The sequence below is a fragment of the Aphelocoma coerulescens genome, chromosome 9 (genome assembly GCF_041296385.1).
Source record: "Aphelocoma coerulescens isolate FSJ_1873_10779 chromosome 9, UR_Acoe_1.0, whole genome shotgun sequence".
Lineage (NCBI taxonomy): Eukaryota > Metazoa > Chordata > Aves > Passeriformes > Corvidae > Aphelocoma > Aphelocoma coerulescens.
This window is the reverse complement of record NC_091023.1, coordinates 14,644,766-14,661,722: the sequence shown is the minus strand read 5'-3', so window position 1 is coordinate 14,661,722 and position 16,957 is coordinate 14,644,766. Positions and strand designations below refer to the sequence as shown.

Genomic DNA, 16,957 nt, shown 5'->3' with positions numbered 1-16,957 from the left:
GAATGGGAGGAGATTCGGGTAGCGGCTCCTGACCCTACGAGCAAAGAGCGGCCATGTCCGCGGTGCGGCGGGGTCGCGGCCGGCGGGTGCGGGGGCTCCGGCGTTTCGGTGGCCGCGGTCAGGCGGTGGCAGCCACTGCCTGTGTCGGGATGCCATCTAGTGTCCCTTGGCAGGAGGGCCGTCAGGCAGCGAGGCTTGCAGGCTCCCAGCACCGCCAGGAGTCAGCCGGAAAGCATCCCAAAACAGCCTGGGTGCTGGGACTGCTACATTGGGATCGGCCTGGGTGCCGGGACCCCCATCCGAGGGACAGCGCACCCTGCGGCCAGCACGGCTGCAGACCCCAAAGGAGGACAGCTGGCACAGCCCAGGTCATACAGGGGCAGCAAAGCTCATGGCAGTGCTAAGGCTGGCTCGGGCATCCCCGGAGCAGCCAGGGCCTGAAGACTCAGCAGCCTCACAGGTGGCCTGGGGTGGTGGCGGGTGTCCTGGTGAAGGAGAAGGACGACCACCCCCCCCAGCAGTGTGCAGGCTGCCTGCAGCGCCAGCGCAGCCAGCCCTAGGGCCAGGGACACCCGGCACTGCCATGGGCTGGTCCACAGGGACAAGCCCCAGCCACGATGACCACTGGGGTCCAGGGGTGGGGAGGCTGGACAGGGGCTCGTGCAGTCTGATGGTGGGGGGACAGGAGGTGTGGGGAGCAGGACAGTGCCTGCCGGGGCAGGAGCGTGTTGGGGGGCACTGGGGGTGGGCGGGGCACCAGCTGTGGACAAGTCACGTGTGGTGGAATGGTCCCATTCCCTGTCTGGTGCAGGAGCATGGTGCGATGGTGAATGTGAGGCCAGCGGGACTGTGCCCAAAGCAGCAGTCCTGGGGAATGGCCAGAGTGCCACCGAGGAAGCTGAGACAAGGGAGGTTACGGGTGTTCCCTGTGGGGTGGTGGCTGGCCTCTCCCTCGGCACTGAAAGAGCAGGAGGCTCTTGTCTGGTGGTGACTGCCAGTGAGCTTGCTGGCACCGGTGTGGTGGCAGAAGCTAGAGTGGGTGGCACAGGTTCTGGGTGGCTGGCCCCAGGAGACTGTAGCCTTACGATGGCTGAAGTTGAAACAGCTGGTGATGGGGTGGTGATGGAAGCCTTAGGCATCTCAGCTGATGATGATGGTGTGGCAGTGGAGGCCTTTGGCAGCACAGCTGGTGATGAGATGGTGATGGAGGTCTCTGGCAGCACAGCTGGTGATGAGGTGGTGATGAAGGCTTTTGGCAGCATAGTTGTTGATGGTGTGGTGATGAAGGACCTGGGCACACTGGTTGTTGATGGTGTGGTGATGGAGGCCTTTGGCAGCACAGTTGTTGATGGTATGGTGATGGAGGTCTTGGGCTTATTGTTTGTTGATGGGCTGGTGATGAGGACCTTCTGCAGAACAGCTGGTGGTGGGGTGGTGACAAAGGCCTTAGATGGCTTGGTTGGTGACAGAGTGGTGAAGGCAGCCTCCACTGGCATGGTTGGCAACACGGCAGAGGTGACCACAGGTAAAAGAGTGGTTGGCAGTGTCCTGATGGGAAAGGCTGCCAATGACAGGATGGTTGGTGCTGCTGGGGACACAGCTCCACGTGACAGCAGTGTTGACATCCTTTGTGATGGTGTGGTGTTAAACGGTAGAGTACCTGGGCAAGTCAGGTGTTCGTCCCTCAGCAATGTTACTGCTTGCCCTGCCAGGTGGGGTGGGCTCTTGCAGGAGACTTGGGTGGACAATTTGACCTTCTCCCTGTTGGCCAGGATCCAGCAGTGCAGGTAGCAGAGGTTGCAGTCACATCTCCATGGGTTACCACTCAGATACACTGAGCTGAGCTTCTTCAGGGGGTCTAGGAGCCCACGGGGAACACTCTCCAGCTGGTTCTTTCGAAGGTTCAGGGTTTTCAGATTTGGGAGAGAGGCAAAGACCCCTTCATCGAGAGCAGAGAGCTGATTTGTGTCCATCTGGAGATCCAAGAGCTTGCTGAGCCCAGTGAAGACTCCTCTTGGCAGGGCTGATAGCTGGTTGTGGGACAAGATGAGTTTGCCAAGGGATGTGAGGTTGACAAAGATGCCATCTGGAAGTGTGGCCAAACTGTTCCTACTCAGATCCAGCTCCCGCAAGTGTGGCATGGTGTCAAAAAGGCAGCAGGGGAGCTCCGTAATATGGTTTGAACCCAGAGTCAGCAACTTCAGTTTGTTTAAACCAAAAAAGCCCTGAAGTGGGAGAACCCTGATGAGGTTGTTGTCCAAGAGGAGTTTCTCCAGGTGAGGCAGGCTCCTCAGAAGCATAGGTGGCAGTGCCCTGAGCCTGTTCCTCTGGAGGCTGAGCTCCAGCAGTTCCAGCTGACTGTCTAGCAGTGCCTCTGGGAGGTCCTGCAACTCATTTTCATACAGCCGGAGGACCTGCAGCTGGGTGAGTTTGCTAAAGGCATTCACAGGAAGAGTTGTGATCCTGTTTCTAGACAGGTCCAAAAAAGTTAGATTGACAAGAGAATCAAAAATGCCTTCTGGAAGAGAAGGGATTGCATTGATGTGCAGGGAGAGCTCTCTCAAACTTTCCAGCCCATCAAACAGGCCTTTGGGGATGGATCTGAGCTGGCTGTCTCTCAGCTCCAGTCTCTGTAAGCTTGGGAGGTTTTGGAAAGTGTCCACAGACAGTTCTTCTAAAGAGGCACCAGAGATGTCCAAGTCCCTTAGCTTGTCCAAATTATCAAAGGCTCCAGGTTCGACAGTCTTGATTTTGTTGCCAATAAACAAAATCTTGATCAGGTTGGGCATGTAGCTGAAGGCACCTTTCCTTATAGCAGTGATGCTGGTTTGCACAAAGATCATCTCAGAAACAAAGGGTTTTGCAATCTTTGGGATCTCTTTGACATCATTTTTTGTCCCTCTGTAGACCTCCTGGTGGTCTTTGGGCATTTCATATGGATCTTCACCCAGGATTTGATCTTGGCATTTATAGGGATTGAAGGAGAGGAGGAGAAGGAAAAGGAAATGCCAGTACATCATCCTGAAAAAAAAAGTTTCAAAAATCAGTTATGAAGAACAAGAAATCTCTGTCCACAGCTCATGAACTGTGGTATCACACTGTTGTTCAGCTCTCAGGACTCTTCTATTCATGTATCATGACTCATTTCATCAGAAAAGAGAGACTGGACAAGCAAAGATACACTGCATTGACACGAGTTCACTGCTGTTGGTACCAAGGGATGGAGAGGCGAAGCAAGCCAGCTCATGGCTTGCCCTGGGAGATGCTCCAGGAGGGACAAGGGCTGGACAGCCTGTTCTCTGGCCCTCCTTCTCACATGTTTGAACTGTAGGCTCAGTCTGCCTGGGTGAAGAAGGCAAAGTGCTGCTGCCCATTAGTGCTGCCCCAGTGGGTCCAGTTAGTCAGCAGGGCAACAGGCCATTCATGAAACAACAGAAGCAGTCAGCTCTGCCCTTGCTAATGAGGGATCAGCAAGGCTCCCAGGAGCCAGCCAAGACCAGAGGACATTGTGTCCTCAGAATTTCCACACTGTGCTGGGTAGACTTGCTATTTCATTGCTGCTTCTTTGAGTTCAGGGGGCTGATTTAAAACATGGTTTCTAAGCATCTCTTTTTCAGGGCTCTTGCTGATTGCACCGTATTTTGGCCTGGTTATACAGCTCTGTCAGACAGAAATAGTTAACCTGTGAACAGCAACCAAGCTTAAGAGCAAGGCTCATTGAAACCTTGGAATGTCCACAGATTAACTCTTTAATACCTAACATTTGGGGCTCTGATCTTGCGGGTAGGAAGTGAAGTCACTGATGCACACCTAGCAGAGCCCACTACTTCCATGGAAACATTTGGAAACACTCAGCTAACACATTAACTGGGGTTTAACTGCCATGACCGTATTTCCAACTTTTGATTCACAGACCTGGGTGGGAGCAGGGAAAAGACATATGGGTTTCTTCTTGGGTGTCCATCAAAGCTGACCATGCAAAAAAACTCATTCTGGGAGGGTAAATTTGCTATGAAAAGTTATTTTTTTTAAATGTTGAGATGTCAGCAAATACAGGAGAATAAAAGCCACTGAGTTTGAAGAAAAATGGATGGGAGGTGACATCGGTTGTGCAGGCTGCCCCCATGGTTCCCAGGGCAGAAGCCACTGCTGATCCCTGCCTATCCTCTCCCCAGGGAGACTCAGATGGAGGAGCTGAGGCTGTGGTTGTAGAAGTGCCTGCTTCACTTCTGCTGCAGGGGCAGTGCAGTGGGTGAAATGTGCAGGTGGAAACATCTGGGTGTGTGGAGATGAAAATAGACAGTTTTGAATTGCAAAGCCCTTTTAAAACCCTCACTGTGGTCCCTTGTTTGTCCCCCAATCCAGCCAGGCAGAGTCATGGAGGGATGGTCCCAGTTCATGGCACTGCATCCTCCCCTGCTCCTTGCTGCAAGGAAACAACCAACAGCCCTCCACACCACCCCTCACAGAACATTTTATAGAGCAAACAAAAGCATTTTGCATCACTTACCTGGTTGAGCACTTGCAAACGAGTTCAGCCACTGGAGTGAGCCATGCCATGCGAGGAGTGAGGACACTGGATGGGGGTCTCATCACCTGGCCAGCCCTTTATCCACGTCCCAGGCACAGGGCTCGGTTTCACGTGAGGTCAGGACACAGGCCTGTGTGGAGAGATAAGGGACGGCCAGGGAGCCAACGGAGGAGCTGTGTCCCCAGTGCAGGGGGCCACGGCAGAAACCCCTTGGAGGGGACGCAGTCACGTACTCCCCAGGCGTTATCTGCTGGCACCACTTGACTCGTAACATCCAGGGAAACCTGAAGATCTCCAGGCCAGCCTGTTTTGCAGGCAATGGTCTCTGTGGTCCCATATCTCCACCAGGGTAACTCCCCAGTTTCACAAACACCACCCCCATCGACACAACAGACAGCTGTTTTGTTCCTCAGTATTCGCCTTATGCAGCTAAAAGAGCAGTTCTGAAACCATTTTTTAATGCTTATAAACAGTGAAACATCTGTGGCTGGACAGATAAGACAACACCTGAGCTCTGTGCTCAGCCCCACAGCTCCGCACCTTGCTGGCCCTGGTGTTGTGTGCTGCACCCCAGCGCAAGCCAAAGACCCTCCCACGGTGACACCCAGAGCTCCTGGCTGGTGCAGGGCATCTTGTGGGATGCTCTTTTTGATGCAAAGACTTAAACTGACAGGATATTGCTTCCCCATGGGTAATTGCACTGATTGCATTTAAACATCTTCTGTTTTCCTGCTCCTGCAAAAGCTCAGCTTCTGCTTGCTGGGTTTCATTGCACTTTTCCTGGCAAATCTGAAAACGAACTACTGCACATTTTCAGCAGCCTTACCTCTTTCCAACATCAACGTCGGACGCACCCATGTCCCCACCGGGTGCTCCCCCGGCTCTGCCGGGCCCGTGGAGCTCTGTCCCGATGGCCACGAGATGGTGCCGCAACACCGCCGCACCAACACGCACGGACACAGACAGACACAGGGACACTCACAGACATACGTGGGCACGGACAGACACAGGGACACTCACAGACATGCACGGACAGACACACGGACACTCACAGACACACGTGGGCACAGACAGGGGGACACTCACAGACATGCACGGACAGACACAGGGACACTCAGACACACGTGGGCACGGACAGACACACACGGACACGGACAGACACAGGGACACTCACAGACATGCACGGACAGACACAGGGACACTCACAGACACAGGGACACTCAGAGACATGCATGGACAGACACAGGGACACTCACAGACATATGGGCACAGACACAGGGACACTCACAGACATGCACGGACAGACACAGGGACACTCACAGACACAGGGACACTCACAGACATGAACGGACAGACACAGGGACACTCACAGACATATGGACACAGACACAGGGACACTCACAGACATGCATGGACATGGACAGACACGGACAGGCACACACTGACACACAGAGACACAGGGACGCTGACAGGCACACACAGACACGGACAGGCACACACAGACACGGACAGACACACGTATACGCTTACACCCCCGGGTGTGCACCCACACTCACCCTGCCAGGGGAGCACACGCCTTACCTGTCACCCCCTGGGTGGGCAGCGCTGCCAGGACTTTGTGCCTCGTCTCCACAGGTCACAGAATCAGAATCCCAGGATGGGTGAGGTCGGAAGGGACCAGTGGAACTCATCTAGTCCAACCTCCCCACTGAAGTAGGGTTCTCTGGGTACCCAGGGCTCTGTACAGATGGCTTTTGAGTATATTTAGAGAAGGAGACTCTACAAACTCGCTGGCCAACCTGTTCCACTCACCCTCACAGGAAAGTTCTTCCTCTTGTTTATGTGAAACTTCCCACATTCCATTTTCAGGCTGCAGGGCTGCAGACTAAGCCCTGACAAGGTAGGGGGGACCCTGCCGGTGCACACCTGGGCTGGAGCTCACCCTGCAGCCAGGCAGCTCGTGCCCCTTGCTGGGCAATCAGCAGCACTCACCCACACCTCCGCTGGACAACACAAATCCATGTCCTGAGGGTTTGCCAGGCTGCAGCTGGGCCTCTCTTCCCTCTGCAGTGCCAAGGGATGGTGGCTGCAGTGGGCAGACATAAGCACACCGTGTCCATGCCAGAGTGGCACCTACTCACCACCAGGCACTCGCACCTACGCCACGCTATGCAGAGCCCCTGACAAGATCCCAATGTACCACACTGACCTTCACTGCCTCTCCCAGACACACAGACAGTGGTGGAGGAACAGAACGATTCCTCTCTCTGCCATGGGAACTGGTAGCACAGAAGTCATAGATACATTTTAATTATATTTGAAATACACAGGAAGCACATAGCTGAGAGGATAAATACCAGCAGGCCAGCTGTTGTGGAGAGCTCGGTGACAGCTGGTGACCATGGCAGCGGTAGCAGAGCGAGATGGAGAGCTGCTTGTTTCCAAGCTGGTTCAGAGGTCTCCAGTGCAGAAGCAAACGCCTGCCCAAGCTCTAGGGCACTGCGGGGAGACCTGGGGATGTGGCCTCGTTGCCGCTCTGTGCTGTGACAAGGACACTGACCTGCAGCGTGCCACAGCGGGAGCGCAGCACCCAGGCACCCTGGTACGCTGGCCCCAAGCCCTGCTCCTGCCCAGGAGGAGGCAGGCGAAGGCTGAGCTGCTGGCAGGCTGTGGCATTGCAGGCCATGCTTACAGTGCCCTCGGGGTTGGTGTAGGTGCACTGCCCCGGGGCGTCTCTGTCCCAGCCTTCCTCTGGTGGGACACCGTGTGCTCCTGGGCACTCCAGCTGCCTGCGGGGGACCTCCAGCAGGGACTGGCCCTGGAAAGCAGCTGGACTGGTGCAGAAGGCTTGGCCATGGATGAGGGGCTCAGCAAAGCTCTGGAGCCAGCGCAGGAGGTAGGAGAGGTGGCAGTCACAGACCCAGGGGTTGTCAGACAGCCCCACACGCACCAGTTCATTGTTGGCATCGAAGAGCCCCGGGGGCAGGCGGGCCAGGCGGTTATGGTCCAGCACCAGGGCGGTGAGGAGGGGCAGCTCAGCCAGCAGGCCCGCTGGCAGGCTGGAGAGGTGGTTGTGGCTCAGCCGTAGCTCTATCAGCCGTGCCAGCCCCTGGAACACCCCAGTGGGCAGGTGATCAATGGCGTTGTGTGAGAGCGCCAGTGTTTCCAGCACTGACAGGTTAGCAAAGAGCTCCTGGGGCACTGTTTGCAGCTGGTTGAGAGCCAGTGAGAGGTGGAGGAGGACAGGGGTGCCAGTGAAGAGGGTGGCAGGCAGGGTGGCCAGGTGGTTGCCCTCCAGGCTGAGGACAGTGAGGTTGAGGAGACCTGCAAAGATGTCAGGGGCCAGGCTGCCCAGGGTGTTGTGTTGCAGCTGTAGCCTCCGCAGACCCCCTAGCCCAGCGAAGATGCCGGCTGGCAGCTCCTTCAGCCGGTTGCCATCCAGGTGGAGCTCAGTCAGCTGGCCAAGTGCCCTGAAAGCACCAGGAGGCAACCGTGCCAGCAGGTTGTCACTGAGCTTGAGGACACGAAGGGCAACAAGTGGGGCCAGCAGCCCATCCGGCAGCTCAGCCAGGGCATTCTGTGAGAGGTCCAGGGCCTGCAGCTGCCGGAGCGGGCGGAAGATGCCTGGGGGCACTGCCTCGATCCTGTTCCCCGACAAGCGCAGGTCCTGCAGGCGGCATGAGGCCGTGAAGAGCCCCGGCTGCAGAGTGCGGATGGCGTTGGCACTGAGGGAGAGCTTGCTGAGGCTGGTCAATCCTGCCAGCACCCCAAGGCTGACGGCTGGCAAGGGGTTGCCTGATACCTCCAGCTCGGTGAGGCTGGGCAGCCCCTGAAAGGCACCGGCCTCCAGCTCTTGGATGTTGTTGTTGATGAAGACCAGCTTGGTGAGGGTGGTGCTGGAGCCCAAAGCCCTGCTGTGGATGCTGCTTAGGGCTGTCTCCACGAAGAAGAGCTGGGTGGCAGTTCCCGGCAGGCCCTCCGGGATCTCCTGCATCCTTTCGTTTGAGCAGAAGACTTTGGAGGTGTCATAGCACTGGCAGGTAGGGGGGCAGGATGGGGGCAGCCCCCCCACCAGCAGGGACCCCAGCCCCAGCAGCATGTAGATCACCAGCCTGCACTGGAGAAGGAACCAAGCCTCACCCTATGCCCTGACATGGCAGAAATCTGCACCCACAGGCGGGCACTGCTGGGGAAAGGGCTTCTGCAGCCAGAAATGCAGCAGGATCAACCTCTGGGACACCACCAGCACAGGCAGCTGCCCTGGGCATGTGGCATCCCTCCAGCCCCAGCTGCCAGCACCTCCCCAGCACTCCCCTTGCAGGAATGGGGAGCACTTCCCTGCCAGATGTCGCCCTGGGGTTTTTACTCTGTGCCCCAGCCCACCCTATGAAAACCGGAGTGGTGCCACCCTCACCAAAGGTGGCGAGCAGCCACATCCTGCAGAGCAGCAGCTGAGGTGGGACCTGTGTGAGGTCCGTGGAAGTCTTGGGGGGAATCTGTATCCTCATCAGATGTCTCCACAGGCACAAAGCCAGGCTCTGGGGCAGGAGAATATGTGAAACACAGGGCTGTGCTGCAGACGCTGGGTAATAGGCAGGACCCTGCAGGGCTGCTCTGAGCTCAGTAGCAATAGGAGTGGGCTCCACCACTCGTATTTCTAATTACCTGTCAGGTGCTTCTTTTTCCACAAGCAATCAGAGCAGCATCAAACCTGCTGGAGGCATATTCAGCCTGACCAAACACCTATTCCCAGCCCACAGAGGCACTTTTTGAGGCAGTGGCCTCCAGACCTCTGCCAGTCCCTCCCTAGCTGGGATACATGCTGGTGCTGCCTTGTGATGGGGGATATTGCCCGCCCCACAGCAATGCCCACCTGCAGACACCCTGTGTCAGCGGAGCTCTCCTGGACTCACACCGGCACTTGAGAGCAGCACTGGGCTTGGCATTTCCTTTCCTCTATCTCGCTTGTGTTCACCAGAGCTGACAGTAGCTCCCATCCATCCCAGGCCCCCGAACTACCCGAGCAGCGTGGGGACCACTTACCAAGCGTGACATCACAGGGACGGTCGCCGAACCTGCAGCAGACTTGCAGGGATGCTGCTTGCTGGGACAGTGTTTTCTGGGGCGGATGGGAAGCCAGCCGAAGCCAGGACAAGCTGTTCCTGCTGGGGCGGAGCTGCCCCTCACTGCTTATCGGCAACAACAACCCGTGTCCTTGGAGCACTTTGAAAAATAACCCTGCCCCAGGAGGACTAGAGGTGAGGCCAGAGGCAGCTGCCTGTGAGCATCCTGGCAAGGAAGTGGGGTCCTGGCCCCGGACATCCACTGGTGCAGGGATGGTAGCAGGGTGCTGCTGTCACGGGTGGCTCCTGTCCCACACCAAGGTCAGCATGTTTGCTTCCAGAAGCCCCCTAAGAGAGCCCCAGGTCTTTATTAAATCTCACTGGGAAATACTGCTCAAAATATCTCTGCCATGAGAGAAGAGACCAGGTGCATCTTAGCAAGGCAGATGAAGGTTGAACTTGATGTTAGAGGTGTTTTCCAACCTTATGATTCTATGGGGAGGGGACTACTGTGGGACCATCATGGTGGCCACCAGGGGTTTTACATCCCAGCCAGCAGTGGGATGGTGAGGATGACTCATGGGTCAGCTGAACTCCCTAGGAGTTTCAACCTGCCTGGAGGAGCAGCACACACTGTCATAAGAGCTGCATTGCAAAGGCCTGCGTTGAAACAAGCTGGGCTGGCAGCAGCTATGGAGGCACCCCCAGGGGCAGGAGGAGGGATACTTTACTGCACTCAGTCAGCCTCATGGAGCAGATGGTGACACATGGAAAATCTCAGCTGACACAATCCAGTGGCAGCCAGCTCTGAAGGGAGCCAAGCAAGTTCCCTACCACCCCAGCAGGGGACTGTGCAGGAGGCAGTCAGTGTCTCCATCGAGAAGCTCGCTGAGGTCTCAGCTCATTCTCCAAAAGCCCACCCACTGCTGTTGTATGGCTTAGCCCTCCTTGGTCCATCATCCCAGGCTGGAGTCCAGGGACCAGCAAGGGTCTGCAAAGACAGCCCACTAACCCTCTCCCAGCCTCACCAACCCTCAGTCAACAGGCTTTTCCTCAACATGGTAAAAATCTCTGAGGAGTGGAAATCAAGTGCAGCCCCTGTCCCTACTGGGCCATTCCCTGCTGCACACCAGGAAGGAGTGAAAAACAGCTCTTGGCACTTGGAGTGGACAATGTCATTTTAATGGGAAGGTCACACATCAGCACCCAACAGCCCCGAGACACAGTCCTGTGTCTTCTGTTATCATGCAGGCCCCAGCCCAGAGGAGTGACCCATCATGTGCACCAGCATAGAGCTGCTTGTGCCAGCACTGGCTACTGAGGTGCTGTGAGCAGCCAGCACTGCAGGGTGGACACTAAACATGCACCTTGTCCCACAGCAGCAGTCCTCAGGCCGCCTGGTGCCACCACGCCACACATGGAGATGAGCTGAATCCCCCCATGGCCGTGCTACAGCTGGAGAAGGCAGCTGGATATAGGTGCTGAGGGGGGATGGCATGGCACCCATTTGCAAACTGCAGAGCACCCAGCACTTGCTGAACCCCCACTCTATGCTGCCAGCATCCGCCTGCCCAAGGGCTGCCACCAGGCAGGGGCACTGGGCACACACAGGAGGGCACTCAAGGGAGCACGAAGAGGATGAAAAAGCTTTGCCAAGCAGAGCAGGACCAGGTTGCTCACTAGCTGGTGGAGGGTACTAAGGAAATGAGAACCAGGGATGGGGAGGAGTAGAAGCAGCCCCAACATGCTCCAGCAGCCCAGGGGCACAAGCACAGGAGCTTCTCCCAGCCCCTGCAGACACTTCACACCCATTGTCCCACTCCTCTAACTACCCTCGCAGTGGGGCCAGTGCAAGCCCCTGGCACCCTGTGGGGTTGAGGCAGGGCGCTGCAGGCAGGGGCACGGCCACAGCAGGGTCAGCACCAGCATGCAGTGAGGGCTGGGGGGCTGCTCCTGCCCGTCCCCGATGCCAGCACCCTGTCCCGTGGCTCTCCTGACTGCAGGTGCACGAGGGGAGCAGGCAGATGCCGGGAGCAGGGGACGGTGCTGGCTGTGCTCTGGCCTGCCCTGCCTGCAGGCAGGGAGGGCAGCTGGGACGAAGCTGAGACACTCAGGGTGTGCCAGCCTGGCAGCAACCCAGCCCGGCGGGGAGCCCTGCCCAGGCACCCGTGAGTGACGGAGCAGCACGACGACATGCAGCTCTCCTGGGGCCAAGGTGCTCGCTCGGCTCCCGGCCCAGCATGATGGCTCACACTGCCTGCCCAGGCAGGGGCAAGGGGGGAGGCATGGCGGGGGCAGAAGGTGGGGAAGAGGGGCTGGACAGGGGTGAGGGTGGCAGGCAACACGAGGGCAGCAGCACTGCAGGGAATGATGCAAGGTGAAGGATGGGGAAGTCCTGTTATTTGGGGTAAGCACCATCATGGCCAGGCTGTGGCTCCTTGGCTCTGCATCCCACACCTCAGCTGCTGGACCCGGGCAGGGAATGAGCACAGAGGCTGCACTGGAGGCAGTAAAGGCTGGGGATAGTGGGCAGCCATGGGAGGTCACTCGGTGGGGAGGTCCTGCTGCAGACCAGGGACAGAGCAAAGCAGAGCAGGACAGGGGTACACGCAGCACACACGGTGATGTTGTCCCATCCCAGTCAGCAAGGGCAGCAGATGCAGAGCCACTGTCATGTCCTTGACCCCACAAGCACCTCTGCTCTCAGGGTCTGCCAGACACTCAGGCTTCATTCGGAGCCTTCATCCTCATGAGCACAACGTGGCTCTTCTTCCTACAGCCGTAGACCACCAGTGCCACCAGAGCAGCCAGCAGGGCCACGCACACCAGCACAACGACTGCTATCACCACCCCGCTCTGCAGGCGTGTCAGCCCCCATTGCCCCCTCTCTTCCTCCTCCTTCTTCTCCTCCTCCTCCTGTGGGGAGGCCGGCAGCCCCATGGGGGGCTCCATCGAGGCATCCTCTGGGGATGCTGCCTCAGAGGTGTGAGCAGGGAGCAGGGTGCTGGGATAGGGAGCAGCAGTGGGGGGCTGGGTGTCAACGAACTGGTCCCGTGGCAGCCCGGCAATGGGGATGCCCTGCAGGGCAGGAGGCTGGGCACACAGCGGGGGTATCTCACCCACCTTGTGAGGGTTCTCCTCCAGCCAGCCCTGCAAGGGCAGGATGCCCTTGTCACAGCGCCAGGAGTTGTTGTGCAGCCTCACCTCTCGCAGGGCAGTCAGCGGGGAGAAGACACCACCAGGCAGGTACTCCAGGGCATTGGAGTGCAGCTGCACATGCCGCAGCCCAGGGGTGGCCCCGAAGAGGCCCCGTGGCAGTGCCTGCAGCTGGTTATGGTGCAGAGAGATGTTCTGCAGCTTGGGCAGCCCCTCCAGTGCCCGGGCATCCAGGCGGCGCAGGGCATTGGAGTGCAGCGACAGCTCCAGCAGCTCCCCCAAGCCCTGGAAAGCCCCTGGTGCCACCAACCGCAGACGGTTCTTGCTGAGAACCAGGAGCTGCAGCTGGGTGAGGTTGCTGAAGACGGCAGTGGGGAGGGTGGAAAGCTCATTCTCGTAGAGCCAGAGCTCCTGCAGGTTGGGCATGGGCCCAAAGGCACTGGGGGAGATGTCCCGCAGGCGGTTGACATGCAGGGTGATCTTGGCAAGGGCATGCAGAGGCAAGAAGACGCCGCTCGGCAGAGTGGTGAGGAGGTTGTTGGACAGGTAGAGCTTCTGCAGATTGGTGTTGTGTACAAAGAGCTCTGGGGACAGTGTCTCCAGCTGGTTCTGGTGCAGCCCCAGCTCCTGCAGCTCTGGCAGCCCATCAAAGGTGCCCACCGGGATGTGCCGGAGCCGGTTCTCGTAGAGCCGCAGCACCTGCAGCCGCGCCAGCCGCTCGAAGGCCCGGGGCGGCAGGCGGTCGATGTTGTTCCTGGCCAGGTTGAGCTTGGTGAGGCTGGTCAGCTGGTCAAACACCCCCTCCTGCAGCTCCTTCAGGTTGTTCCCGTGCAGCTGCAGCTCCTTGAGGTTGCTCAGATGGGCAAAGTGGGAAGGCTCGACCTGGAGGATCTGGTTGCTGGAGAGGAGCAGAGACTCCAGCTTGTCCAGAGGCTCAAAGACCTGCACAGGAAGCTCCTGCAGCTTGTTGCTGGCCAGGCTGAGGTAGCGTAGGTCGGGCAGGTTCTGGAAGGCCCTGGGGCTGATGCGCGACAGGACGTTCTTCTCGACGCGCAGCCCAATCAGCAAGGAGGCGTTGCCGAAGGCGGCGTCGCCCAGCTCGGCGATGCGCGTGTTGATGATCTGCAGGGTCATGGCATTGGCGGGGATGGGGCTGGGGACTGTGGTGATGTCAGCACCAAAGCACTCGACCTGGGCGCTACGGACACACTGGCACTGCTCTGGGCACTGGCTACTGGCCAGCTGGATGCCCACTAGCAGCAGCAGCCACCGCTGCCAGCCTCCCTGCTCCATTGGGCCTGCAGAAAAAACAAAGGAGAGGGGTTCAACCCCTGAGATTTCCCGGCTGCCAGGGCCACTGCCAGGGATGGATGCTGCTTTTCCTCTGGAAAAAGCCACTGAGGCTGTGGCCATCCTGCTCCCAACATGGCAACGAGGCAGAGGAGGACAGGCGAGGAAGGCTGGGGGCAGGCAAGGCTTGGCACAGCCCAGGCAGGAGCTCAGAGCAAGACAGAGCTGGGGACCATGGTGCCTGGCTGCCATACCACAGCTATTAGTGGCATCCCTGGCATCCCAGCTCTCTTGGCTCCTCTGGCAGCCGGGAGTGTGGTTTCCTGTTTTACAGAGTATGGCGAGCTGCTACCAGCAGCACTGGCCTCCTGGCACCACCAAAGAGCCAAGACCTTCACCAGAGCTGGCTTGTGGCACCCACAGTGGGTCCCAGCATTGCCCCAGCACCCCAAGCACCCTCCTAGCTCTGAGCTCCTGTTGCAAAGCCAAGAGCAGTGCCTAGGGATGCTTTAGCTCCAGTCCTGCAGGAGCCTGGGTCAACAGGACCCTTGCCAGCTCCCAGCAAAGGCTGGGTACTGGGTGGCCCTGTGTTCCCCCCATCCCCAGCCGGAGGTCTCAGCCTGGCCTATTTTTGCCATCAGTGGGGTGTCTGATGTGGGCACGTGTACACAGGCTGGTCCCAGGGCTGGTGCCCAGGGAAGGGAGAGCCTTACAGCACAGTTCTCCATTACCCCACAAGCACAGATACCGTGGACACCCTCTCCTCCCTCCTCTGGCCTGGGAGCTTACTCCCTCCCTAGATTAAAGCAGCAGCCTTGTGCCAGGCGGGCAGGGAGCAGCCCCCCTTAACAGCTTCATGTGGCACAAGGGTGGGAGAAAACCTGCAACTCCTTCTGCTCTGAGCACAGCTCAGCCAGACAGGCGAGTCAGGCAGCAGAGGAGTGTGGCCACAGTGCCCCAGCTGGCACCCAGGGTGTTGGGGCACAGCCCCTGCCCTCCTCCCCACCCTCCCCCCAGGGAACCCTCTTGCTCTCAGACAGGGAGGGAGGAGTCCTCCACAAGCCAGCATAGTTTATGTTTCCCATATGGAAACAATCTGCATCCAAGAACAGCTTTGTTTATAGCAAGACATTTATAAACTTCCCCAAAAGCTTGGCACATCAAAAGCCCTGCTCATGTCACTCCCTGCTAAGGCAGCACTGAGAGCACCCACACTGGAGCAACCTTCAGGAAAGGCAGCTGGAAACAATTGATCTCTCTTTTTCTTCTAGGGACAAGAAACTTACAGACCAAGAGGCTGAACATTCTCTACTGCTCAGCCCCTCAGCATCCCACTGCTCCTAACATTAGACCCCAAAATGTTCCCGTGCCCCACTTAATTTTCTCTATTGATCGTTGTCTGGGATACATTGCCTATGTAACTCTTTCAGCTCCCACAGCATCCAAGTGGTCTCACTTTTTCAGAGAGCTCTTGCAAAATAAACATCTCCATCAAATAAAAAAATGCTGAACATGCAGATCCCACCACTCCACCACCAACCCTCGGGGCTGCCCTGGGAGTCCCCGGGATCTGTGTCCACTCACAGGGGCAGTAGGAGAAGGAGACTTACCCGAGTGTCCTGCAGTCATGAGCGCTGAGTGAGCACAGCCCCGTGCTGGCAAGAGAGCAGAGTGTGGTTCATTCTTCCCCTCCCAGTATATAACCCGTCCAAATCAATGAATCAGCACAGGGGCAGTGGCGGGGTTAGGGAAAGCGCTGGAGCAGAGCTGCTTCCAACTCCTATTTCCTCAGCAGAGCAAGCATCTCAAGGATGGAGTTTTGGGTTTCCCCCTCCTGAACCCCAGTGCTCTTGTAAGAGGACAAGCAGAGGGTCCCTGTGAACATGCTGCTCATGTCAGCCAGTGCCCAGGCAGCAGCTTGGCCCTGGGAGCCCCTCTGGTCCCCAGTGGGACACAGCCAGGTGCCCTGACCCATGGGGGCAGACAAGGCAAAGCCAGAGCCCTGGGCACAACCCTGTCCTTCCCTGGCACGAGTTTGCACCGGGGCTGTTCCACGGCACTTCCTCGGCACAGGCACAGCTCTTGTGTCCCTGTCTATGGCTCCTGTAAGTGTCAGGACCTCTGGCTGTGCCCTAGCCCAGGGCCACCAGCGCAGGCAGACCCCTGGTGCACTGACACCTCTCATCCTCCCCAAAGCCACAGATGCCAACGGGCCACAAACCCACTAGCAGCCACTGTGGGCTTTATCCTTTGGGCACCACAACCACCGCTGCCAGGAAGAGGGCACCACGCCAGGGTCAGCAGTTGCGTGAGTGCCAGCCACAGGCCAGGCTGTTTCAGAGAGCCCTCAGTAAGCCAGAGCATTGCCCATGAGCCATGAGGAACACCTGGATGCTGAGGAACCCCCATTGCAGGCATCCCTGCAACCCCAGAGCAGCACAATGGCTGTCTCCCAGTGGGTGCCACTGCTCTGCCCCCTCAGCACTCCTGACACACAAGTGATGGAGCCTGCTACCCAGGGGTGTTTGGAAAGCATCCATCGACTTGTTCAGGGGCACATGCTGCCACCCCTCCCTTGCCCCCTCCAGCCCACATCGGTGCATTGGGGTGTCCTTGGGTCCCACCACCCAGCCCAGGTCTCCCCAGCTCATCCACCTCCTCAGGGATGTCCCAGTCCAGCAGCAACTGGGAACAGATATTCGGGAGGAAGCAGCTACGGACAGTCAGCGTGTGTGGCCCCTTTGGGCTTCCTGGAGAGCCACTGCAGTTGCCTGCTAAGCACGGAGCAGCTGGAACTTCCCTGAAGGCATCTAATCCTGTCTCAGCCCACCCGTGTTTCCGCTGGTTGCAGCAACCTCTGCTCACGTTCCGGATGGTACTGATGAGCTGCTCAGGATGGGAACAGCGTGGGGCTGCT

At 58.1% G+C, this 16,957-nt stretch overlaps 3 protein-coding genes across 4 annotated transcripts; all 3 read right to left on the bottom strand.

Annotated features, from left to right (window-relative positions):
* Nucleotides 1-389: 389 nt before the first annotated feature.
* On the bottom strand, nucleotides 390-6,723 carry LOC138114860 (platelet glycoprotein Ib alpha chain-like). The gene is made up of 2 exons (XM_069024812.1): nucleotides 4,511-6,723; nucleotides 390-3,021 (listed from the first exon to the last, which is right to left on the bottom strand). Exons 1-2 carry the CDS (start codon nucleotides 4,591-4,593, stop codon nucleotides 390-392), a joined length of 2,715 nt encoding a protein of 904 aa, XP_068880913.1. The 5' UTR covers nucleotides 4,594-6,723.
* A 102-nt stretch (nucleotides 6,724-6,825) lies between these two features.
* LOC138114592 (carboxypeptidase N subunit 2-like) lies at nucleotides 6,826-9,644 on the bottom strand. Of its 2 annotated transcripts, none has more exons than XM_069024230.1 (2): nucleotides 9,575-9,644; nucleotides 6,826-8,648 (listed from the first exon to the last, which is right to left on the bottom strand). In XM_069024230.1, exons 1-2 carry the CDS (start codon nucleotides 9,584-9,586, stop codon nucleotides 7,023-7,025), a joined length of 1,638 nt encoding a protein of 545 aa, XP_068880331.1. In that variant the 5' UTR covers nucleotides 9,587-9,644; the 3' UTR covers nucleotides 6,826-7,022. The 2 variants fall into 2 exon arrangements, with proteins under 2 accessions (XP_068880331.1, XP_068880332.1); XM_069024231.1 differs by having other exon boundaries at nucleotides 6,826-9,069; nucleotides 9,575-9,606.
* Nucleotides 9,645-10,767: 1,123 nt separating this feature from the next.
* LOC138114641 (leucine-rich repeat-containing protein 15-like) lies at nucleotides 10,768-15,671 on the bottom strand. The gene is made up of 2 exons (XM_069024346.1): nucleotides 15,651-15,671; nucleotides 10,768-14,048 (listed from the first exon to the last, which is right to left on the bottom strand). The coding sequence occupies exons 1-2, from the start codon at nucleotides 15,667-15,669 to the stop codon at nucleotides 12,316-12,318; spliced, it is 1,752 nt and encodes a 583-aa protein (XP_068880447.1). The 5' UTR covers nucleotides 15,670-15,671; the 3' UTR covers nucleotides 10,768-12,315.
* Between the last annotated feature and the right edge of the window lie 1,286 nt (nucleotides 15,672-16,957).

Excerpts from the sequence above, each read along its gene's own strand:
- LOC138114860 (XM_069024812.1), bottom strand. The coding sequence starts at position 4,593 with ATGAGACCCCCATCCAGTGTCCTCACTCCTCGCATGGCATGGCTCACT. Across the intron at positions 3,022-4,510 it reads GTTTGCAAGTGCTCAACCAG|GATGATGTACTGGCATTTCC; the intron begins GTAAGTGATGCA and ends TTTTTTTTTCAG.